At 52.6% G+C, this 23,560-nt stretch overlaps 2 protein-coding genes across 5 annotated transcripts; both read right to left on the bottom strand.

Annotated features, from left to right (window-relative positions):
- Window positions 1-806: 806 nt before the first annotated feature.
- On the bottom strand, window positions 807-3,951 carry LOC131587742 (putative E3 ubiquitin-protein ligase makorin-4). 3 transcript variants are annotated; one of them, XM_058855956.1, is made up of 8 exons: window positions 3,683-3,951; window positions 3,090-3,184; window positions 2,699-2,991; window positions 2,390-2,481; window positions 2,057-2,277; window positions 1,713-1,823; window positions 1,499-1,622; window positions 807-1,423 (listed from the first exon to the last, which is right to left on the bottom strand). In XM_058855956.1, the coding sequence occupies exons 1-8, from the start codon at window positions 3,899-3,901 to the stop codon at window positions 1,271-1,273; spliced, it is 1,308 nt and encodes a 435-aa protein (XP_058711939.1). In that variant the 5' UTR covers window positions 3,902-3,951; the 3' UTR covers window positions 807-1,270. The 3 variants fall into 3 exon arrangements, with proteins under 3 accessions (XP_058711939.1, XP_058711940.1, XP_058711941.1); XM_058855957.1 differs by having other exon boundaries at window positions 2,762-2,991; window positions 3,683-3,948; XM_058855958.1 differs by having other exon boundaries at window positions 3,090-3,209; window positions 3,683-3,860.
- A 714-nt stretch (window positions 3,952-4,665) lies between these two features.
- Window positions 4,666-23,181, bottom strand: PPARD (peroxisome proliferator activated receptor delta). 2 transcript variants are annotated; one of them, XM_058855626.1, is made up of 7 exons: window positions 23,147-23,181; window positions 10,472-10,700; window positions 9,609-9,760; window positions 8,771-8,909; window positions 7,993-8,195; window positions 7,216-7,666; window positions 4,666-6,815 (listed from the first exon to the last, which is right to left on the bottom strand). In XM_058855626.1, exons 2-7 carry the CDS (start codon window positions 10,599-10,601, stop codon window positions 6,568-6,570), a joined length of 1,323 nt encoding a protein of 440 aa, XP_058711609.1. In that variant the 5' UTR covers window positions 10,602-10,700; window positions 23,147-23,181; the 3' UTR covers window positions 4,666-6,567. The 2 variants fall into 2 exon arrangements, with proteins under 2 accessions (XP_058711609.1, XP_058711608.1); XM_058855625.1 differs by lacking the exon at window positions 23,147-23,181 and adding an exon at window positions 20,493-20,640.
- Between the last annotated feature and the right edge of the window lie 379 nt (window positions 23,182-23,560).

The raw sequence follows: 23,560 nt of genomic DNA, 5'->3' as shown, positions 1-23,560 counted from the left end.
TAAAAACTGCTTTTGTTTGTATAATCCAAAGACTGAGGGAAAAAAAAAAAAATATATATATATATAGATAGAGAAACTCCTGCATTTGTAAACTCTTATCCAGATGAAGACAGCAGTGACCAGAACTCTGGGGGGAGGAATATATTGCATTTCTGGTATCAGGGAATGTAAATCTCGATGGCGCCAAGAAGATTGATCTATTGGGAAGGGGGCAAGAGAAAACTAAACTGAAGAACACCACAGATCCTAAGAGAATGTATGAATATGTATGAGAATTTATGGATATGTAGTAGGATTCTGTTTTTAAAGGACAATCCTTTGTTAGTAAGGTGTGCTCTCTTGGCTGAATGCAGAGACACCCAGCCATATTTGTATACTTTATTTTTTTCTCCTAATTGTCTTTTCTATTAAACTTTCAAATTCTATAAAATTATGTGAACCTCGTTGTTCACAGGCACGATGGCAAGAGCAGGGGGCTCTGAGTCGCCCCCGGTGCACTCATAAATGCCAGCCAGACTGCTTCCCCATCCCACCCCATCCCTGCAACACCCCCACAACACCCCAACACATTGTAAGAGGCAATGGCAGGACTCAAAAGCAAACGCTTCCACCCCTTGGAGACATGTCCTGGGTGGAGACATGTCCTGGCCACCAGCAGACCCAGCGTGGCGCCCACGGTGCAGTTGAAATCGCTGAGGTCAATGAGAAGCATCTCGTGGCCATAACTTGAGTAGGAAAATTCTGTCACCAGCATGGCCACGGTATGGGAAACACCACCGTACTTTTTAAAATTTCAAAAGGTTTTATTTAACCACAACAAGGAACTGAATAAGGAAAAGGGGATGCTCTCAGTGCGTAGCTGCAGCCAGAGGCACCCTGCCCACACCCATTATACCCTTATACATGTTATTGGTGAGCCAGCCCCCTGGTGAGCCGACCCTCCCCACATTTGTGCAGATGTCACTCTTCTGACCCAGCTCCTCCTTTGTCCTGCCTCTCATAGTCTGTGCAGTCCTTCGTGCTTCAACTTTCAACATTACAGATGAAAACACCAGATTTTAACAGAACTTCTTTCAGCCTTGTAACTGCTTATAACTTATAACATTTGCGAGAGCCAACATCACACTCTCCACTTATTACACCACCCCATCCCTGCAATACCCCCACGGCTGTAGCCACCCCAAAACAATGGCAGGACTAAGAAAGCAGAGGGTTCCACGTCCTGGAGACATGTCCTGGCCACTAGCAGGCCCAGCATAGCTCCCATGGCTCAGTCCGAATCGCTGAAGTCAATGAGAAGCATCTCATGGCCATAACTTGAGTAGGGAAATTCTGTCTCCATCATGGCCAGGGTAAGAGCCCACTCGAGTGTGCAGAACTCATCCTCCTCATCAGAGCTCTCCGAGGAAGAAGGGATGAACACCTGCAGCAGAGGAGGAAGGATGAGCCACAGCCTCCCAGTGCCCAGCTCAACCCCAGGATGTGCCACCCCACTTACAGCGGGCATCCTCGGCCGCTGCCGTCTGTGCCGCCGCAGCTGGCGGGCGGGCAGCTCGTGCAGGTAGATGCACTCTGATCTGAAAGGGCAGTGGCCACGGATGAAGAATTTGCACCTGATTTTCCTGTGGGATTCCGAGCATAGTTGTGAGTGCAGCTCCCAGAGCAGCACGGAGCCCACAGCTCCACCACCCGCAGCAGTGCCACGAACTCACCCTGTCCGTGCCTTGAAGGTTCTGATGAGCTTCTCCTTCTCATCCACATCTGAGATCCAGTATTTGTGGGGGATGTAGTAACTGGAGGTGATCCGGCACTCTGGGCAGGCCCTGGATGAGGGTGACGGGTGCAGTTGGGTGTCCCAAGAAGGGAACATGGGCCCAGCACCCACTCTGCTGCCCTGGCCTCATCCAGCACCCCCATACCCATCACCACTCCAAAGCGCCCGTTCCCAAAGGAAAGGCACACCAATACCAAAGCCACATCACCAGACCCAAGAAAGAATTTCAGGGCGCAGAAGGGGGAACGGTGACCACCTTGCCACGTCCCCATCCCCACTCACTTTATGACCTTGCTCTGGAAGTCCCGGCTGCACCGCCACTTGCGGATGCACCCCACGCAGTACGCGTGGCTGCAGTTCGGGAGGATCCCAAAGAGCCGCTCCTCTGGCAGCGGCTTCTCGTACACCCTGTCCATGCAGATGCCACACACTATGGCCTCACTCTGGGCTCTCAGCGCTGCAGTGGTGACCAGGGCTGCCACTGCACCTGGCTCTGCAGGGACCTGCAAGCAGAGCAGCGCAGCATGGCAACCCCCTGGCTCCATTGCTGCCCTGGCCTCGGGGAACACCACAGGGTGACAGGGAGTGCCCGGCCATAGGAGAACCCAAACCCACCTTTGCACGGTCAGTCCATGTCGCTGTCTCCGAAACCTCCTCTCTGGGGTCAGAGAAGCCCGGATCCAGTGCCAGCCCTCGTGGCTGGAAGCCTGCAGGAGGAACGTTCTTAGAAGGAAAAAGCTCAGAGGGCTGGGCAGGGTGCTCAGAGCATGCAGCTTCAGCAGTGACAGTCTCCACCCTGGAGAGCTCTCCACAGCCCCAGCTTGGCCCAGGTGTGGGTTATAGGCAGAAATATGCACGGGCTACTTCACCATAACCACCCCAACGTCTTCACCCCGCTGGTCCCCCGGCCAGCTCAGCACCTACCTGAGGCACCCTGAGCTTTTGTGGGAACATATTCTCCACTCATGGCCCCACAGGGGACATTACCAAGTGCTGGGATGTTCTTCTTGTCTTCTTCCACTTCTACCTCCACTTTGGGGGACTCGGAGGCCACATACGTCATGCTGCAGGCAGGGTGGGCTGAGGTGCGCTGGGTTCCCCCCTGGTCCCGGTCGATGGCTGTGGGCTCAGTGCCAGGCTCCTGGTCCCAGTGGTCGTGGGGCATCAGACCATACTGGGTCCCTACTGGGGCTGGCTCCTCCTGCATGTGCTGGTAGCTGGAGGAGCCCAGGGACAGAGACAGAGGGTCCCATCAGTCCAGCATGACTCCTCCAGGCTCCCAGCCCATCCTCATGGCATCACAGCCCCTCCTTACCCGCACTGCTCTCCATAACGGCAAAACCCACGCTGGAAGTACCTGCAGACCTGGGCTGATTTTCTGTCATGTGAGAAGCGGCAGCTCTGGCCCCACTGACAGAATCCACGGGCAAAATTCCTGTTAGCCAGAGAAGCCGTGTGGCTGCAGTCAGACCCCACTCCAGCCCTGCCCTAGCGTCCCACCTGGTAGCAGCTTTGTTCAGGTGGGGACATATTTTGGAAGCCCCCCCCGGCTGGTGTCTGGGCTCAGGAGCCCCTGCCAAGGGCAGAGCCAGGGGGCTCCCGGGTCCTCCCAGCCCCATCCAGCCTAATCTCCTGGGTAATTGCAAAGCTAAGGAAGCCCAGGACAGGACTGCCGGGGGGCTCTCCTGGGGGAGCAGGGGTCCCGAGGCTGGGGCAGGAGCCCTTGGCTTGGGGCTGGCAGGAAGGGAGGCCTGGCTGTAGTGCTGCTGCCGACCCCCAGCTCCAGAGGGGGATGGGGAAATGGGGAGGAAGAATCAAGGCCATCCCAACCCACTCCTTACCCCCACAGCGAGGGGCCCATCTCCAGCCTATCTCCCCGAAAAGCTGCTCCCATCCTGAAGCCTTTACCTGCACAGCGGTCTCAGACAGCTTGCCTCGGCCCTTAGCGGCCCAGATGCCATCATCGAGCCTGACTCTATCTCTTTCCCAGCGTGGAGGTGGGCTGTGCCACCTCCCGGGGCTATTTATGGCCTCAGCGAGTCCCAGGCCCGGCCCTAGTAGCCGCAGACACGTGTTTCGGGCGGAGGACAAGCCCGGGCTAGCTGATAGCACCGGGCTGCTGAGCATTATTTACACTCAGTCAAGGACTTTGTAGCTCCCACCGCTCCTGCAGTGAGGAGCCTGGACGGGGGCAGCACTCCAGCGTGCGTCACTAAATTCTCTATATTCTAATTCTTTAATCACTACTAGTTCCCCTTCTTTTTCAGTCCTTTCAAACCGTCTTTAATTCAGCCTGTGGATTTCACTTCTTTCTCAGTTCTCTCCCCCATCACACCGGGAAGGGAGGGATTATGTATCGCTGCCTGTTGGGGTAAGCACGCAGGGTCCCCGGCCCGGCAGCACGGCTCCATGTGCTCCATGGGAAAGGCAGGGAGCAGTGGAACAGCTTCCTCCAGGGCACTCAAGGCACAGGGGAGCCTTGGGGGGTGGGGAGGTGGGTGGTCTGCAGCCCCTCCTCGCAAATTCTCAGGTGTTTCGCCACAGCCAAGGGCGGAGCAGGTTCCAGAACTTGGCCACCCTGGAGCTCATTGTTCCCTTCTCGGGGTGTTTTCAGTTCATTTCCACCTCCACCCGCAGCATTTGGGGCAGGAAGCACCCAGCCTCAGGGCTGGGATCCTGCTCAGGATGGCGCTTTCTGCTGCTTTAGGTTTGCAGGCAAGAAAACCACAGCAGGTACAAGGATCTGGGAATTACATCACAGAGTCCCATGAATCATGGCAAATCCCTGGAAATCACAGCAAATCCCATCACCTCTGCTGCAAATCCTCCCACGGACAGCTCTCCCCAGGTGCTGAGAGAAATCCCACAAAGACAGGCTGGACGCTAAAAGGTTCTTAAATATTTAGTTCTGATTTATTTAAAGTCAAGTCAGTTTGTGGACACTATATTATTAAAAACACTTGGAGGTTTGTATTTCTAGCAAAAATATACATTTCAGTTTGAGGGTTGTTATACTGTGGAGGAAGGAAGAGCAAAAAGTTTCCCAGGTGATGGGCACGAGTCCTGCATTGTGGCCGCGGCGGGGACACCACCGGGCTTTTGGGAAGGACAAATCCCCGGGCTCCGACCAGCACACGCATGTCTCCAATGCCTTCCCCCAGAGGGCTTCAAAGTGCTTCAGAAACGGTAATTCCCAACACCCCTGCGAGGTAGGGAGGGGAGGGCTGGGCAGGGAAACTGAGGCACGGCAAAAGGAGTGGAGTGTGGCAGCATGGGGAGGTTTGGGACCGGCCAGCCCTGTGATGGGGAGGGAAAGTTCAGTGCTCTTCTCCTTTGGGTTTTAAAGGAATTATTGCACCAAGGAAATCTGCTACCCTGAAGAGGAGGAAAGTAAAATAAAACCGAATAATTTGCTCCCACAACCCCTCATAGGGAATATCAATATTTTAATAAGGCTGCTCAGGACACAGGGGACTACGAGTTGCAGATGAGGAAGTGTTGCTTCTTAGATGAGACACCATTACCCTGAAAGGGAAACTGAGCCCTTCCCAGGTCCACCTGAAGTCCAAGTGACACAGCCCCCACACCAGGGGCCTGGCCTGGCCCAGGCAGCACCGAGGTGTTTCACTACAGCTGTGAGAAGTTGTGAGGTAAAGTCCCAGAATGCTGCTGGGTTCAGGCAGACCCCTAAGCCTGGAGCTGTTCCCACTCTTGGGAACAGTGGCAGAGGAGGACTAGCAGCTTCCCTGACAGCCATGCTCACTGGGAAGCTCCTGCCCATTGGGAGCATCCTCCCTCCCTGCTTATAAATCCTTGGCATTTACAGCTGCAAAGCTTTATGCAACCAATGCACTAACAGATCCTTGTGCTCCTGCTCCGAGCAGACAGCATGTTACAATCCAGGCACCTTTCACAGAGGGGAAACTGAGGCAGGACACCAAACCCTGACCAGCTCAAGGCCCCTGACGCTCCACACGCCTTTTTTTCTAACTCACATCTATGCAGAACAGCCTGTGGAAGCCACAGATTCTGTGGCTCTGCTCTGAAGGTGAATTTTAAGGAGTCAAATCCTTTCCCTCCTAATTCCCCATCCCAGCCTCTTATACTGAGGTGCCAAGGGACACGTTCCCTATGGAACGAGGGTGCCAGAAGCAAAGGCTCCCACACAGCACCTGGGAAGGCAGAGCTCACACGGTCCTGTGGGAGACAGGAACACACTGCAGAGCACAGGCAGGGCCGCAGCTGAGGGTCTCTGCTGGGACAGCCCTACCCATGTTCAAATACTCCAGAGCTTTTCTTTGGGAAAGAGAGATACATCCTTTCATCACACTGTCCCAGACTTCATGGCTCAGGACCACGTCCTTGGAGTGCAAATGAACAAGAGAACACAAATACACTGTAAGTGCTGCTGTCAGCCTCGCTGGCCCCTGCACCCCCCTGGCGCTCCTCAGGACCAGAGCTTCCCATCCTGGGGACTCGAGGTGCCACAGTGACCTTGCTGCCTGAGCCATGTAAACTGGGCGGCTGCTCCGCTGTGGGAGCAGCCAGAGCTGGGTCACAGGAACGGGAACAGCAGCTTTGCAGATTTGTTAGTGTGTGTTAACGGAAGCCCTGGCCAAGCAGGAGGCGGCTGCAAATCCTGACAGCATCTTGCCCTATGTACCGTATGTCAGGGTCACATAGAAAAGAGTTTCCAGTAGGAGAAATGGAAGACACTGGGAAGGGTTTTCTTTGTTTCTGTACAAAGAGTCTTGATGGGAATCAATGGCTTCATTCTCATAAATAACAGGTCCTTAGTACATGTCCTTGTAGATCTCCTGCAGAAGTGGGTGCAGAGATGTCTCTGTCTCTGTCTTCTTGATCTTCTGCACCAGCTGGGCGTGCTCTGTCACCAGCTGTCGCAGGTCAGCCATCTTCTGCAGCAGCTTGGGGAAGAGGTACTGGGCATCCGGGTGGTTGGACTGCAGGTGGAACTCCAGCGCTCGCAGGATGTTGTCTTGGATCTCCTCCACCTGCTTCACGTTCATCAGGCCAGGGCGGTCTGTGAAGAGGAAGCACTGTAGCTGCAGGGGTCATGGTGCAGCCCTCCTAAGTACACACTGCTCCTGGGGAAAGGGAGCCGGGGACCATAACCCACCCACCGTGACTTCATCCTCATCAGCTAGAAAGGGGAGAAGTGTGCCTTTGGACAATGCCATCTCACAGCAGCACAAGAAGGAGATGCCACTTCTACATTCCTTGCTGTTGGTCCAAGCTTGTCAGGCATCACCGCCACAGAGAAGTTTTGGTTTTGGAAGTGTTCAGTTCTTCTCTCATGCCCCTGAGAGATCCCTGGCTGACCTCAAGCCCAGCTGCAGCTCAGCTCCCCTAGTCCCCTCTGAACCACCTCTAAGTAGGGAGGACTCTTCCTGACCCTGGGATGGCTGAGGGCACCCGCTCACCTCCGCACAGGATGATGGCAGCCACAAACAGGGACAGGTCGCTGTCATCCAGCTCCAGCGCGTTGAACTTCACAGCAAACTCAAATTTGGGCTCCATGATCTCATTGAAGGGCTTGCGCAGGCTGCGCAGGAACTCGCGGGTCACGAAGCCATTCCCGTTGGCCACCAGCAGCCCATCCTTGTTCATGATGGAGGCCAGCATGGCGAAGATGGCTTCGTGCACCCCGTACTTGAGCAGAGTCACTTGGTCGTTCAGGTAGAGGCCTATGAAGCTGGGGATGCTCTTGGCGAACTCAGTGAGCTCCCGCACAGTCTCCACCGTGGTGCACTGGCAGCGGTAGAAGACGTGCACCCCGATCTCCTTGTAGGGGGGGATGCCATTCACCAGCTGCTTCCACACCAGCCCCTTCTCTGCCTGCCACAAGGTGTCCATGTCATGGATCACAAAAGGCTGCTTGAACAAGAAGCAAGTTAGGAGTCTGCTGTGGGGGTCCCAGCTCTGCCGAGGGCAGTCATGTCTGTCTGCCTGTCCCTGTGCTGTGCCCTGCCTCTGGGGCTGACAGTACCCAGGCCATCTGCACCCACCCACTACAGCACAAGTGTGCAGAGCAATGTGATTTTTCCCAGCAAGGAGCAGGACATACAGAGCCCACCTGGCTGCAGGTGGGAATGGTGCATGTGGAACAGCTACGGCAACAGGGGGATGTGTAGCATCTCCCAGAAAACAGTCCCCCGTGCTGGCCATGGCCAACTCCTCTGCCCTGGGAGGGAACTTACTGGGGTGCTGCTGGCCTTCCCGGTCAGGATACCTCTTGCCTTCTTTTTGGTCATGTTGAAATTCTTCAGGTAGGCGTTGTAGATGTGCTTGGAGAAAGCTTTCAGGTCAGCCACCTGTGGGTTCTGGCAGCCGATCTCGCTTGCTGTCAGCCCTGCCACCAGCTTTCTCTTCTCTGCCTCTGGCATGCGCCCAAAGCGGATTGCTGGGGGGCAAAACTGGGGTCAGGACAGCAGGGGGACTCCAGAAGATGCATCCAGAGAGGCAGCAGTTTGTTCTGCCACAGCAGACAGACAGGTCTGCTGGAGAACACCTGCAGCTACATGACAATACTTCTCCAAGCTGCAGTTCCTCCAGCATTAACATCTTCACAGACCAGCCACTGCTGCTTCCTCACACCAGACTTCCATCCCACCCCTCTGCGCTCTTGCACAAACCACACTTCCCACATAAACACCTTTGCTTGTCTGGGTCTGAGATTCTTACACCTGAAGTCTAAAAGTCCCAACACAGAAGAACAACTTGTGTGTCCAGTTCCCTCTGGGCCAGTCCATAAGGGACAGCCATGTGCCAGCAGCTGTACTGCACGGTGGGAATGAACAGCCCCTTCCTATACAGAAAAAGGAGAAGAGGAGTCAAATGCTTGAAGCACTGGGTTTGAATGATTTAGCAAGTAGAGCCATCAGCTAAAGCACAGCAGGCCATGGGCACCCTTCACAGAAAGCCAGCTGGCCCTGTGTCACCCAGCTGGCCAGGCCTGTGGGCAGCAGTGACACTCACCATTGTGTGACATGCCCAAAGAGAGGCATTTCTGGAAGCGGCAGTACTGGCACTTGTTTCGATTCTTTTTCTGAATCTTGCAGCTCCTCTCACACTTCTCATACTCCAGCTTCATGCGGATCGTCCGGCGGAAGAAACCCTGCAGGCAGGGAGGAGCAGGGGGACATGGAGCAGCAGTGCCTATGGTTTGGGACCAGGCTGGTTTGTTATCCTCAGGAGCTTCAGGGGGGTGAGAAGGGAAGCCCTGGGTCTCTGGTGCAAGCAGAGTCTCTGTCCCAAGGAGAGGTTGTATGGTGGCAGAAAGGGGCTGCAGAGGAAGAAGTAAGGGGGCATCCCATGCTTGGTGCTGTGACTGTGCCAGCAGCCCACAGAGAGGGATGAAGGGACAAGCCATGGACCAACTCCAGCCTTCAGGAATGTCTGGCAGGACCTGGGCTGCTAACACAACCCTCCTGGATCTGCTGCAGGAGAAAGAATTCCAGAGGAACATCCAAGCTGCAGCCAGTGATCCCAGGGAGATAAATACACAGCTCACTGCTGATCTGCTGCACAGAAACTATTTTTAAAAGCAGATTCAGGGTCCCCGTGGGGATAGATGGATTTGCCTTACACAGTAAAGCATGACAAGGCAAGGTTTGGCCCATACAGGTCTCAGCCCCCTTCCCAGGGCAGCATTTGCTGCCTGCCTATACTTGCCCCATTCTAGACAGGTTGAGTTTTTTACAATCAATCCCAAATCCCTGTTTTGCTGCAAATCTGCTTGTGTGAAGAGGCAGCCCAGTCCCTGGAATCTAACCCCTGCTAGGTGCTGCTGAACCCAGCCGTCCCTGGGACTCACCTTGCAGCCCTCACAGGCATGCACGCCATAGTGGAAGCCTGAAGCTTTGTCTCCACAGACCCTGCACTCCACGTTCAGCGCTCCCAGTGCTGCCTCCTCGCAGCCCATCTGCAGCTGGTCCGACAGTGAGGGAGAGGAGCTCTGTGACAGGTCTGCAAACACACACAGGAACATGTCCTTCCATGTCATGGCCACAGGCCCTGCTCCTGGTGTGGCCAGCTTCTCCAGCCATGGGGCTGAAGAACCATTTCCAGCTCTGTCCTGCCTGCCCCTGGTATCACATCTGGAATCTGGCACTGTCTGCAGGCAAATGCCATGAACAGAGCCAAGAATGTCCCAGCAGCTCAAACTCCACATCAATGCTTTTTTCTTCCCTCTGGCATTCATGTCCTGGCAATGAAACCCCAACCAGCAGATTTTATAATCCCTGGTTGGCCAGCTGCTGGCACAGGACATCCCAGCTGGAACATGAAGGGCTCTGGAGGAGCCTCTTCTGTATCCATAAACCTTCTCTCCCACCTCCTATAATTACTTTGCTATGAGGACCTCAAGAAGTGTCCAAGGAAGCATTCCCAAGCAACCCTGGGAGGCCCCTTGCCCTGAAGCACAATGTTACCTGCCTGTTCTTTTAATTTCCCCTCCAGAACCTTTTGCCAATGACCATGCAGTGACATCGGAGGAAGAAATACACCTCTCCATAACTTGGAGCATTATTTAACAAAGGGTAGAGATTAAAACCAGCGCCAGATTAAAACCAAAACTCCATTCAGGGACAGATCCTCTGCCCTTGCAGCTGAGCATGCTGCCTGGAGGCTGTGGGTGCCTGGATGCTCCACAGGATGAGCTCCTGTGGCTCCACTCACCTGTGTAGCTGCTTGAAGGCAGCGAGCTGTCTGGTCCTCCAGTTGGGTCTGAGGCTCCACTTGCCACCATCACTGCCTCTTCCTCTTCCTCTTCCTTGACCTCAGGTACTTCCTCCTGTAGTTGTTCCATAATTGATCACCCCTCAGTGCCAAGACTGCAATCCCTGTCATAGCTCTGGCATCATCCGCGTCTATCCAAGATGGACCCCACCAGGCTGTTCCTGTTAGCCTGCAGGACATGGAGAGAGGTCTCTGAGTGCCTGCACGGAGCAGCTCAGCAGCAGGGCAGTGTCACCAACCACACCAGCCCTGCTCTGTGATTGCTCCTCGGCCAGCAAGACACGCAGAGCAGGGCCGAGGAATTTCGCACTCTGGAATAAACATTCTATAGGAGTCAAGGAAGCAAAAGCTCACAGAATTCTTTTAAAGGCCCAGTAGACCACAAACCAGCCCAGATGCCACCCAGGGACTGGGGGTGCCTAGCTTACAAGTCCCATAGCAGAAATGCTGCCCCAGACAATGTCCCCCAGAGCTGCCAGTGACCTAGGATGTGATGGTAACAGCAGGGCCAGGGTCTGATAGAGCCAACACCTGCAGAAGGATCAAAGTAGGGCTGGCTTCACCCTCTGTCCCTGCACAGCCATGGCAGAGCCTGGACTGGGAGCAGCAGCTGATCAGGGCGCACCTGATCATCCATGCCTGTGGATGGAAGATACTGGGAGAGCAGGGCTCAGTGCAGCAGCAGGCAGTGGCTAAAAGTCCCTGGCCCATGCAAGCCATCTGCAAGACCGATGGCTTCCTGTCAGCCCTGCACTCACACTCCTTCCCGTCAGAGTGCTGCCAGTTACAGCCTTTGTGTTTGTTTTCACTTGGTTCCTCTGCCAAGAGCAGGGTTGAACGTATTGCTGTTGCTCTGCGCAGCTGCCAGGCCGTGCTCAGCCACAGGGTCCAGCAGTGCGATCCCAACGGCCACACAATCCAACCAGTGTCTTAATCCTGGGCTTCCTGTGGGAGGAACGGCCCCATCCTCCCCCACACACTTCCGTTCCTTGTTTGCCTTACTCCATCCCAAAGAGCCCACGAGAAGCTCCAGCTATCCAAACGATGCAGCACTGCTACCGTGGTTATGGCAGAGCCATTCCCACTTACCTCCCAACCATGCTGGATTCTTGATTCCTAAACTGACTCTTCCTTGAATAATTAAGATCTCAAGCCCGTCTTATGTAAAATTCCATCCACTTCCTTAAGAGAGTTAATTTTAAGTGGAAAAATAGCATCAGGAAAGCCACTGAAATTCAGGTTCAATGAAGAAAGCCTCAATTTGCAGACCTAAATTAAACTAATGCAGGATCTTGCAGGGGCCTTGTATAATGGCAACCCCAAGCTCTGGGACAGTCTGTGCCCCATGTCCAAGCCCACAGCACAGCTCAGGGCTTGCTGGGGGAGGGCAGCAGTGACCCAGGACTCCCTGGATTTGTTTGCCCTCCCACAGCAGATCCTCACACCTGGCACTTCAAATTTGAGCTGCAGCCAGCTCCTTGGACTGCTGGAAAGACATCAAGGTCAGAACTCCCTGAAAAAGCAAGGAAGCAGCTCAGAGACAGAACAAAACTTGCAGGTGGGAGAGTAAACACAAAGACGTCACAAAGCCGGGATACAAGTCACCCCTGGAGCTGGTGCTGCACCAGAGCCTAGGTCTCCTGTGGCTGAGAGGGCTTTAGTTTTTACCCTCCACACTGGGAATTCAGACTGCAGGACAGATGGCTTTGTTTCTAGGTGAGGTACATTAGTGGCAACAGTGAGCACACTGCCCTGTGCTCCTTGGCAGCAGGAGTAGGCAGGGGGTGCTCCCTTCCTGTGCCTCCACATGAGCACTGAGGGACCATTGAGGGGCTGTGTTATCCTTGGCCTCTGCTCACACATCCCATGCGGTGGGACATGGCAGACAGGCAGGAAAACCTATTCATTGGAGATGGAGAGTAATGAACTTCAGTTTTCAGGGTTATATATAAACGATCACACAAACATCAGGGAAACACTTTTGCCTGGAAGAGCAGTTAGTGGGGGAAGCTTGTGGCAGGAGAAGCGCGTCTACAGTGGAAAATCCATCCTGTAGCAGCTTAATGAGCAGCTCATTAGATTCCCTTTGTTCCTGGCATTCAGCACAAGCCCCTTGCTATAAACCCACTGCAGACAGAGCTCTCTGCTTTGCCCCAGATGTCTCATGGGACATGCTGGAATAATGTGGGAACATCCCTGACATGCTCTCCTCCATCCGCCGGCTCTACTCAGGGCCATGTGCTCCCAGGGCAGCAGCGAGTTTTTGGCATGTAGTTTGCACCTCAAAACCCAAAACAGCAACTCCAAAACTGTGCCTGGCATCAGTCTTGGATGGGTGTGAGGAGGGGGAAAGCAGAGGATGAGACACAGACAGACAGCTCCACGGGCCTCCAGCTAAGGCTGCTCATGTGCACACAGGCATTACAGAAAGGATACGGATGAGAATGCCACCCTTGGAGAGTGGCTGGAGATCCAGAGAGAGAAAAGCTTTTGCCAGAAGGCTCTGAACGTATTGTTTGTATATCTCCTTGCAGGCCAAGAGTTCAGGAGCCTGGGCAGAGGGGAGCTGTGGGAGCTCTTTGCACACCTGCTTCTCCCTTTGCCCTTCCCATTTTCCAAACAACTGGGATAGAGGGAGAGGACTGGAAAAAAGGATTGATCTCACATGGGAGGCTACAGCCCCTGCCTCTGGCAGATGAAAGGCCAAGGCAGCTGCTGCCTGGGTAAAGGGCTGGGCATGGCCATGCCTGTGCAGACCTTTGAGAAGCCAACCAGCTGGGCAGAGTCTCCAGCAGGAGAGGGACCTCAGTTCTCGTCCCTGTGCCAGGTATAGCACTGAGACAGCAGGCAAGAGACTGTGGAGATTCACCAAGGATTCACATGCTTCCCTTTGTTCCCCTGCAAACCCTTCAGCGGAAGCAGGGAGACCTGGGAAGCTGGAGCTCTCCAGAGGTTTGTCCAAACTCTCCCTGTCTGAGCACAAGGAGGGACCTGTCCTGCCAGCACCGCAGCCCAGAATCTTCATGGGACAGCACTGGGAATGATAAAGGACAGCTCCACCCCAGGACCTCTCCAGCCATTTGGTGCCTCCACATCCAATGGCCGAGTTGCCAGAGAAGGAGATGGGATAACTTGGTCTCCTTCTCTTGGCTGAGTCCCATGCCAGAGCACAGCACACAAGCTTTCAGCTGCAGGAAGACAGGTAGAGATTTCTGCCTGCCATAGACACCCACCCCTTTTTTTCCATTCAGCAGCTGTCACAGGACACTGATGGAAACAAGGATGGAGATTGTGAATTTATTCCTAAGCATATCCAGAGAATCTAGCAAAGCTGTTTCCCTTTCTCTTTTCAGAGGATGGGAATGAGCAAGAGGACGAGCATCTCATGACTTGCTGTGCCCTTGCCTCAATGCCTGTTCCAAGGAGCTTTGGTAACCCTGGCTGAGCCAGCAGCTTCCTCTGCAGCTGGTACAGGGAGGGTTTGTTTGCTGGCTCTGGGCTTGGGCTTGCACTTGGGCTGATGCCTGCAAACACCTTGGGCAACAGGTTTGTCTTTCCTAGAAGCTGGCATCTACGCCATGCTAAACCATCAGTGGGAACAGGGAGAGAGACGTGGCACAACCATGAGAGGAAAAAAACAGGAATAAAAGTTAAAAGAAGATAAATCTTCACAGTGGATTCCCTGCAAGAAGGTAGTACTTCTCCTGAGCTGACCAAGATCCAAGTTTCCAGTTCATCAACCAACAGCTGTGGTTGGCAGTTCCCCTGGCAGCCAATCCTGCTGATTAGCACGTAGACCCTGGAGCCAAGCTCAGAGTTTCCAGGCAAAGCAAAGCTCCGAAAAAAGATCCAGCTCTCCCAAGATCAGCTCAAAGCAGTTGTTCAATACAACTGTACTATAAAAGAGGTATAAAGAATGGCAAAAGGAAACCAATATACAATGGGAGTGCTCCTCACTTCTGTTTATTCCTCTGGACAAAAATGTCCACCAAATTCACAGCCAAAAGAAGCAGAAGGGGTGAGGTAAGAACTCAGCCCTCCATAGGGCAGCACTTTGATGCGCAGCACATTTTGAATCCACAATCGAAAACTGACCTGAATCCATAAAGGAGATGTGATTGGTGCTAGCTGACCACCTTTTGCAGACTTCCTCAGGTTGTGTCACTGCTTCCAAGATCTGCTGATCAAGTACCAGTTTCTGTTCCTCCTCCTACAAGCCAGCTACTACTAATAAAAGCCAAATAAGAGCTAAGCAGATGCTGCAATACAGGAAAGGTAACTAAGAGTACAAAACAGGAGACATGAACACTGAAAACATGTTTATGTTTGCTCCTGGAAGATCAGCATACCCCCAAATTAGCCAATGAGATCCCAGCAGCACTTAACTAGCTGAGTGTTTCCTCCCTTACTCAAAGTCTCGGCCGCAAGGCAGGCTACACACAAAAATAAACTACTACAGCTAGCAAGGAAGAGCCCTCCCACACAGCACTGACCAGGATGGACATTCTGGGCCAGATTTTTCCCCTTAACAGCATCTGCTTAGATGCTGTACCATGCCCCACAGTTCAATCCTGTGATTCTCTCTCCAAGGCTGCTCGGTGTGGACTACCTGTGTTTCCCCAAGAGTGACCTGGGCTCATTAAGCAGAGGAGTGCTGCCAGAGCTTCCATGACCATTACCTGCTGCTAATTACTCAGGGACTTGTGACACAGGGTGCAGGAGATTCCCTTAGCTGCCCGGAGCAGCTTGGCTTGCCAAAATGAATCACACATCTATTGCATGTTTTAACTCACCCACTTCCTGATCATTGAGGGGGAGAAAAAAAACTCAGCTCATTGAAAAGGTTACAAAACTTGCCGGATTCTTCCCTTTTGGTACCATGATTGATGCTGTCCCCAAAACTAGGTCATGACATTTGCTCCAAAAGGCACTTGCTGCTGGCTTTGTTCAGAGTGCAAGAGGTGTTACAGACACCAAAAAAAAGCAGACTTTGGGCACTGAACTCTCAGCCATGCACAAAGCAGGGTCTGCTAGGCTGCTCATTCTCCAGGAGCTGCAGATGTCCTTGGCTCCAGCAGCTGCTGAGTGCATGAGATGTGCTCCAAAATCTTGAGATGGCAGATACAGGAAGACAGAGGAATCATCCCTCAACAGCTTCCCAGCAGAGGGACTCCCTGCCCTAATCAGGCTCTGTGGCTGATGCTGGCAGAAGAGCAGCAGCAGCAGGGCAGGCAGGGAAGAGCTATGCAGTTGTTAGCTCTTACTTGAAGTGCTACTCCATGACCTTCAGCAAGTCTGGTTCAGTCCTCTACTTCCATTTCCTTGATCACAAAATATCCCCAACCAAAACCAAAACCCAGCACAAAGAAACAAACCCAGGATTTTTACAGTGCTTCCTTCCTGATCTTTCCCTGGCTGCATTAGCTCATGGACACAGCATGTTTTGGAAGTGCAGAGAAATAGATCAGTGCCAAGTGTCATTGTTTATTCCTGTATTACATTTCTGACACCCGTTTGCAGTCACACTCACAGGTCTGGTCTGTCCAGCCCCAGGTCAGCTCCCTGCACTGCTTGTGACCATCTTCTCCTGTTGTACATTCCTGTACAAGGCATTTCCAGGACGACTTTCAAGAAGTAAACTGGCGCATCTCATTCTGCCAGCTGCTGACTGGTATTTGTGTTTAGCAGTCAATTCAGGACAGCCCAAAGTACCCATGGCCAGGAGGGGCACATGGGTCTGACCCATCGGAACAAGGACAGCAGCTGGGAAACAAGCAGGTACTGGAAAGGTGACACCACTGAGGCTTCTCAGTGCTGGAAATGGCACAGAAGTGCTGCTATTTGAGAAGATCATTAAGTCTGGCAAGAAGAGAGTATCATCCCCCCACAGCTCAGGGCACAGCAGAGGTAGCTGTGAAACTGTGCCAATGCTTTGGGATCACGCTGCAAACCTGGCACTTGCACGCCAGAGAAGCTGTCTGGGATATATTCTCCTTTCCTTTAGCATCCCAAAGGCGAGGAGGTTGGAGGCTCAGAATTCACTGAACCACTGTAAGATGACGCTTTCCCAAACTGCTGAAGTCCTCTTGGCTGTACTCCAAGGCAGTTAGTTTGCTTAGGGACCCCTTGTCCTCCCAAACCTGAGCAGAACACATGGAAGGATCCAATTTCAGGAACATCAGTAATTATAGAACAGGGCTGGTAAGGGAGGAGCTCACAGAAACAGCAACACCACTTCCCAAGGCAAACAGTGTTTGTGCCTTCCCAAGGCACAGGGTGTTAGGGACTCAAAACAGCACTGAAATGGAACTCCAGGAAAGTGGCAAGTGGAACAAGCTGTGGCTGTGAACGGAGCACTGCTGGCGGTCAGTAAGGCCAAGTTTGGCAGTGCTGCACACACCAGCACCCAGCTTAGATTTCCTCAAAGTCTCAGGGTCACTGGGACACCAGCAAGTTCCACCCCCACTTTGGAAGGGACAATCAGCACCCCAGAAAAGCAATGGGGGCAGAAAAGCAGCAGTGGGAAAGTAAGTCACTTAGGATCACACACATGCATGCAGCCTTCTGTCTGGAGCCAAACATCCAACAGGGCCCTAGCTTTTACTGCTACATTGCCAGTGCTCCCAGATGCAGGAAAATGCTCACAAAACCAATAGCAAGCCTCCTCCTCTTTGCAGCAACAGATTTTAGATACCACAGACTAACCAGAAAAAAAAATCAATCCATCAGTCTGTAAGTTTTGTTATGTTTACACTTGGACTCCCAGAAAAGTACTACTTGGTTTTGTAGGCTTTAGCACAATATCCTGGGCACCAGCCACGCCGCTCTAATCCCAGGATGCAGCTGACAGAGAGCAATTGTGCCCAGGCACAAGTTCTGATGATTCAGCTGGGCCAGGAACATGCGCAGCAAGACGGATCAAGGAGACTGCTGTGTCTGCTGCAGCTTCCCTCCAGCCACAGAGCAGGAAAACAGAGGGGTCCCAGTCTCACTGCACACATCTCTGCAAGAAAATCTCCAGAGAACACCGGAATCACTTTTCTACACAAACTAGTACAACACCCTCTCAAGGAACTAGATAGGAATGCTGTTTCCTTGCTATTTTTGGCCACATTCACACAGCAATAGCTGCCTGCACAACAAAGATTCCGCTGCCTTTTCAGCAGGGAAAGGAGCAGTGACCATGTCAGTGTGATCCTGCCAAGACTCACAGTGTGCTCTGACCATTTGGATTTCTGCCTCAGCCCCCAGAAAACAAAACGCTTGAGCAAAGCATTCTCACCCTTCATAACATCCTCATGCCTTTGGCACTGTCTTGGGGGTACAGGGTGAGCCACAGAGCTCACAGCCGGCCAACAGCTACTGCTTCCTGACGCAGCCAGCTGCTGGCAGCTCAGCAGGCTCCTCGAGTTCATACTCACCAATAACCCTTTTCCAGAGATCGTCATGTCCCTAAGTACCACAACACAAGTTCTACCCCACTGACATGAGAACCCATGAATATATTCAGAGATGTGGGTTTCTAACCATCAGCCCTCGTGGGGTTAACAGCTTTCAAGAGCCAACATTTCTAGCAGAATCTATATAAACAACTTTAAGGTGAAAAGCTGATTTGGGCATTTTTAGAAATATCCCAGATTGCATTATGATGAAATCAGAGTTCCACTGAAAAATGCTTGTAACAAGTCAGGCAGGATAAGGGATTTGAGCTTAGGTTCCCATCAACAAGATGACTGCACAAAGCATTGCTCATTTTGAAGCCATCTCACACAACCCCTGCCAGGAAGGGCCTGACAAAGCCTGTCCTAATGAGATTGGCATGTGTTTCACACTAAAGTCTGTCTAAACAGCCCATCAAAGAAATTCTTCCCTATCAGCTCATCTTGCCCTTTCAAATCACCAAAACCATTCTCTGTCTCCAACCCACATATCTGTTAAGGGCTGAACATGCATGTTCTGGTTTTTGCTATTTCAAGTTCCAGTTCCCAGACCATGACAAATCAGGAAATGCAACATGATGGCAAGAGCTTAGGATAACATAGAGGTTACCAGGCTGTGGCTATGCCCCAGCCCCAGAGATGGGTTCTGGCTTGACCCAGCAACATAACAAACACTTGTGTTTCTGGCTTGTGTTTTCAACCTGTCACTTCCTCCTCCATGGTCAGGCTTCCCCTGCAAAACAGACTCCCTAAAACTCAAAACTTTAAGCACAGCTTGTCTGTGAGGTCCCCAGGAAAGCACCCCAACATACACATGCATTTCAGAGCCCTTTGCAAAGCCAAATAGACCTGACCAAAATGATCCCAGATGTTCGTAAGCTCTTGGCTAAGTCTTGGAGAACACATTTTCCAGACACTACGACTGAAACAGTGATTAAAGCATTTCAAGAAGTCATAAGAAAACTAAGATACATCTTGAGTCAGTTCTGCTCTGAACCCTTCCTGCAATCAAGCAGGGCTCTAGTGAACAACATCCCAAAACATATATTTTGGGGAAGATGCACTTCACAATCTCCTTGACCAAAAGGATTCATACTGGCATCAGTCATTCCACTCTAAATCCTGCTTTGGGAAAGTAATTTCCCAGGCATTCTGCCAAGGCAATCACATTTCAGAGTATTAACAAAAAAGTAAAACTAGTTCTACAGAAAAATCTTACTTATCCTCACTATGGAAATCACTTCTGCTTGTCCAGACTTTCCCAGAGTCTCCAAAATTACTGCAGCAGTGCATCTCTGAACAGAGGCACTTCTGGAAAAAGCAGAGATTACCCTGCAGCACCTGATGAGAAGCAGCAACACAGCCTAACAAATCTGTGGTTATCAGTTTGTTCCTGCTCTAAGCAAAAGAGTCAGTACAAACCACAAAACCCCTGACATCTAAAATGTCATTGTCAGGACAAGCCAAGCTGGTCTCTGACAGAAAATAACCTTTCAGGCATAAGCACTGTAACATCATCTCACCCAATTAAAACATCATTTGTATGTCAGGTTCTGTTGTTCAGAGGACCCCAAGAGTCTCTTGTGCCAATCCTTCAGTCTTCAAGAACATTTGTCGATTTCCGGTCCATAATTCAAAGCCACAGATAAAATATTCCCCAAAGGGCAACAAGATGTACTGTACAAAAATATGTATTTTCCAAAAGGCATCATGCAAGAAAGACAGAGCCCATCAACACCAGAAAGCAATTCTGTAAAACAGTACAGATCTTCTGATCAGCAAAGCCTCATGGGGCTCATTATAAAATCCTCTCCACACACTGTGAAGATCCTTGGAAGTCTGTGTCTTGAATACCAGAACAGAGATGGTGCAACCATTGCACCAATCTGACACAGAACCCACAACAGCTCAACACCTCAGACCTGTGTCAGGCAAACACACACCCACAGCCACGTGCAGAGAGCCTCAGCAGCGCTCATTCCAGGAATCACTTCAGAGGTCTGTGGGGAGGACAGTGCCCACCCATGGCCCTGCTGACCACCTCCAAACCCCTGTCTTGCCTCTGCCACGACCTGCTCAGCTTTGTCCGACACCGACAGATAGCACCAGCACTGCTGCCAGGTCATGTGTGGGATTGTTGGGTGATTGATTACCCACATGCAGCCCTGGATCTCATGTGCCCTCCCTCATCTACAAGAGCCAATTTCAGTAACAAACATCAGTGAAATAATGGAATGTTATATCACTATGCTTTGACAGCAAGAGCCAGATGAGGAGAACAGGATTAGACCATGGTCCTCACAATGTATTCCTAAAGTAATCCATAAGATCATATTCAGAAACTGAACAAAAATAAGGTATGGAGTTTAAATTTAAAATGAAATTTAAGAAAATCAAGCTTATAGACAAAGGGAAACTTGCTGGAAGCAAACTGGTCTTCCCAGGTTCTTCCCTACCCCAAGTTTTTAGGAACACTGCTAAGTGCCTGGGTCGGTGGCCTGCGTGCAAAGGGGAAGGGTTACCTCTGCGGAGCAGCTGTCCCCGTCTGCCTGCCGCCGAAAACCACCGCTCGGTCACCATGTCAGCACAGACAGCCAAGACCTGGAGCAATCTGCAGGAGGACAGAGAGCAAGTTTCCACGGCTGTGCTGAAGGCCAGATATTTATGCCATTTGGAGCACTGGGCTGGGTCCAGCAGCAGCCCTGAAATTTAAACACACACTCCCTCTTTCGCACCTGGGCCAGGGTGACTCCAGGGGGCCGCTGCCACAGGCAGAATCTGTCCCAAGACCAGGAGGTAGAGCAAACCCTGGGGTGTCCCAGCAGAGACAGCCCCATCCCCTCACCACAGATGTCACCTTTGCCTTAAGTCACCTGCAGCCAGAGGCTGATGACCCTGAGCTCTTATGACAGTGCACAAAGTCGATGCTAGAAAAATGTCAATGGTGGCCACAAGGCTGCTTGTTTATTCAGCTTGCTGAATCCACCTTCAAGAGGCTGCCAGAAAGTTCCTGCAACTTTAATGAACTTCCTCTTGGGTGGCTGAAACTTAAGGATTCAACAGAGTTCATTCACTCTTAGTTTTCCTGATAACTTTGTCTTATATGAATTTCAGGCTCAAAAGAGAAGGAAGAGAATAATGTCAGAAAAAAAAATGGCTTTGAGGCTTTGAACTAGAGGACTTAGAGAAAATATGTCCTATTTTTAGACAGTCATGCAGACTAAGTGGACTAAAACATTAAACAAAGATGTTGTGAACATGATGCTATTTGCACCCACATACCCTCCTTGACATTACCCAGGCTTAGCTGCTCCTCCCACTCCGACAGAAAAGCCCTGTTTTGTATTGCTGCCCTAGACATGGGACAACTTGTGAGGCAGCTGAGGACCAGAAATAAACCAGCAACAAATCAGCAACAAACCAGCATCACCAGTGCCTACCAGGCCAGAGCTCCGCAGCAACCTGTGAGTGCTGTGCTGTGAACCCCCAGTGCAGCACATCCTTGCAGGTCTGACATGGCAGTCATGGCAGTGGCAGCTGCCCAGAAGAGATGAAAAAAGAACATGAACCTCCTGCCTTAAAAGCTGAGGATCCCAGTGGCCTCAGTGTGGAGGGTGTTCCCTACAGGATCAAGGCACATCCAGAGGTGGTGACAAGTGTGAGATCCAAAAATACGACCAAAGTCCCTTGCACTGGAGCATCAATCACATCAGGATTTCCCAATCAGTGATGTCAAAGCCACATCTTCTTGAAGGCAGCGATTACCCTTGTTTAGAGATGGGGGCTGAGGACAGCCCAGAGCTCTGCCAAGTGTGGATCCAACACCAGCCTTTGTTTCAGTGGGGCCACAAAACCACCCTCAGGAGCTTCACTTTCACAACAGAGCAGGTTTTTGATCCCTTCTCCCCCAACATGGAAGATAGTTTTTCTAAACAATCCCGACAAAGTTTTGCTTTAATCTCTCTGACAAAGAACAATACTAAAGTCATTCCAGCCCCACTGGCACATAGGGAGGTGGCTTTCTCCACCTCCACCAGCAATAAAGCTCATCACAATTCAGTAACACAGCATTAGCCTTGACACTGTCAATGAGGGCTGAATCACATGCAGGGAGTGCACAAATCACACCCTGAGATCTCCCTCATTGCAAACCAGAGTGCTCTGCTGCTGCTGCCAGAGATCTGAGAATTGAAACTAAATGCCTGGCTCACCTTGTCCTGCTCACAGCTAAATGCCAGGACATGCCCATCACACCACACACAAGGCAACACTTGCACCAGCTCAGCAGGGCATGGAGGGAACCTGCCAGCACATCCCACCTGGATACTTCCTCTGCTGTCCTGGCTGACACATGGCAAGTCATCAGGAAAACTCCCACCTCAGCCTGGAGCATGTTTGTACAGAAGAGGATACTCTGCTGAAGGCAACAAGGGAGTTGCATGGAGAGGGCAGGAAGAGAGGAGAGTAGAGCAGAAACAAGAAACTGGACATGGGCTGCCTCAACCCATCACTGTTTTAGAGACCAACACCACAACCAGCCCTGGGACTCTGATTCATGGGGCAGACCCTTCTGCAGCACCATGATGGGCATTGTCCGGATCCTACAGCACATCTGATTCCTTCCCACAAGCATGTCCTTCATCTGTGATCTCAGGGAAGGAGGGAGTAGAATGGGCAGATATGAGGGATGAGAAAGGACTCTCAGATCCTTCCTCCGGGAGCAGCCCCTCACCGGATGCTCTGCTCAAGGTCCATCCTGACCCTCTCGCTTCTCCTCCTTCCAGCCCCAGACTCCTACAGTGCCTGGTACCCTCAATCCCCAGGCCAATTCCCCCTCCACCACCCCACCCTGGCACAGAAGAAAGGCACACTGTCCCCCTGAGCCTCCTCCCGTGTGCGCCATGTCCCGTCCTCAGTCTCCCCGAATTCCCAAAAGTAACTACAGTGTAAAGTCACTGATGCTCCTCACGCCCCAGCTCTTCATGCCCATGTCCCCTCTGCACCAACCCTTGTCCCTCACACCCCCTGCCTCAACCCTGTCACACCCCACGCCCCTCACAGCCTCTCTCCCTCGCACTCCCCGTCCCCCACATGCCCTGCCCCTCACGGCCCCTGCCCCTCACGGCCCCCGTCCCTCACGCCCCCCGTCCCCCACGCTCTCCCCGGCCCCGCTCACCTCGCGCGCAGCCCCACTCTTGCCGCCGCCCCCCCACCCCCCGTCACCCCCGGCCCCGCGCGTCACCGCGCACGCCCTGACGCCACCGCACCCCGCGCGCGCGCGCGGCCAATCACCGCCTCCGCCGGGGGGGGCCTCGCGCCCGCGTCACCACGGCAACGGCCCCGCCCCTCCACGCCGTACCGCCCCCTGCCGGCAGCCGCCCGCACAGCACCCCGCTCCGGGAGCGGGGCCTCATGGGAAGTGTAGGCGCTGCCTGCGCTGTACTCTGGGGGCGGAGTGTTCCTGGGCGGGGCCCCACTAGGGGCGGAGCGTCCTGAGGGCGGTGCAATACGGCGGCGGCATCGGGCCAGCGCAGTTGGTTCCGCGCCCGAGGAGCCCGAGTCGCGGCAGTGACCCCCTTCGCCCCCAGCA

The sequence above is a fragment of the Poecile atricapillus genome, chromosome 23 (genome assembly GCF_030490865.1).
Source record: "Poecile atricapillus isolate bPoeAtr1 chromosome 23, bPoeAtr1.hap1, whole genome shotgun sequence".
NCBI lineage: Eukaryota > Metazoa > Chordata > Aves > Passeriformes > Paridae > Poecile > Poecile atricapillus.
This window is presented reverse-complemented; position numbering and strand designations above follow the sequence as displayed.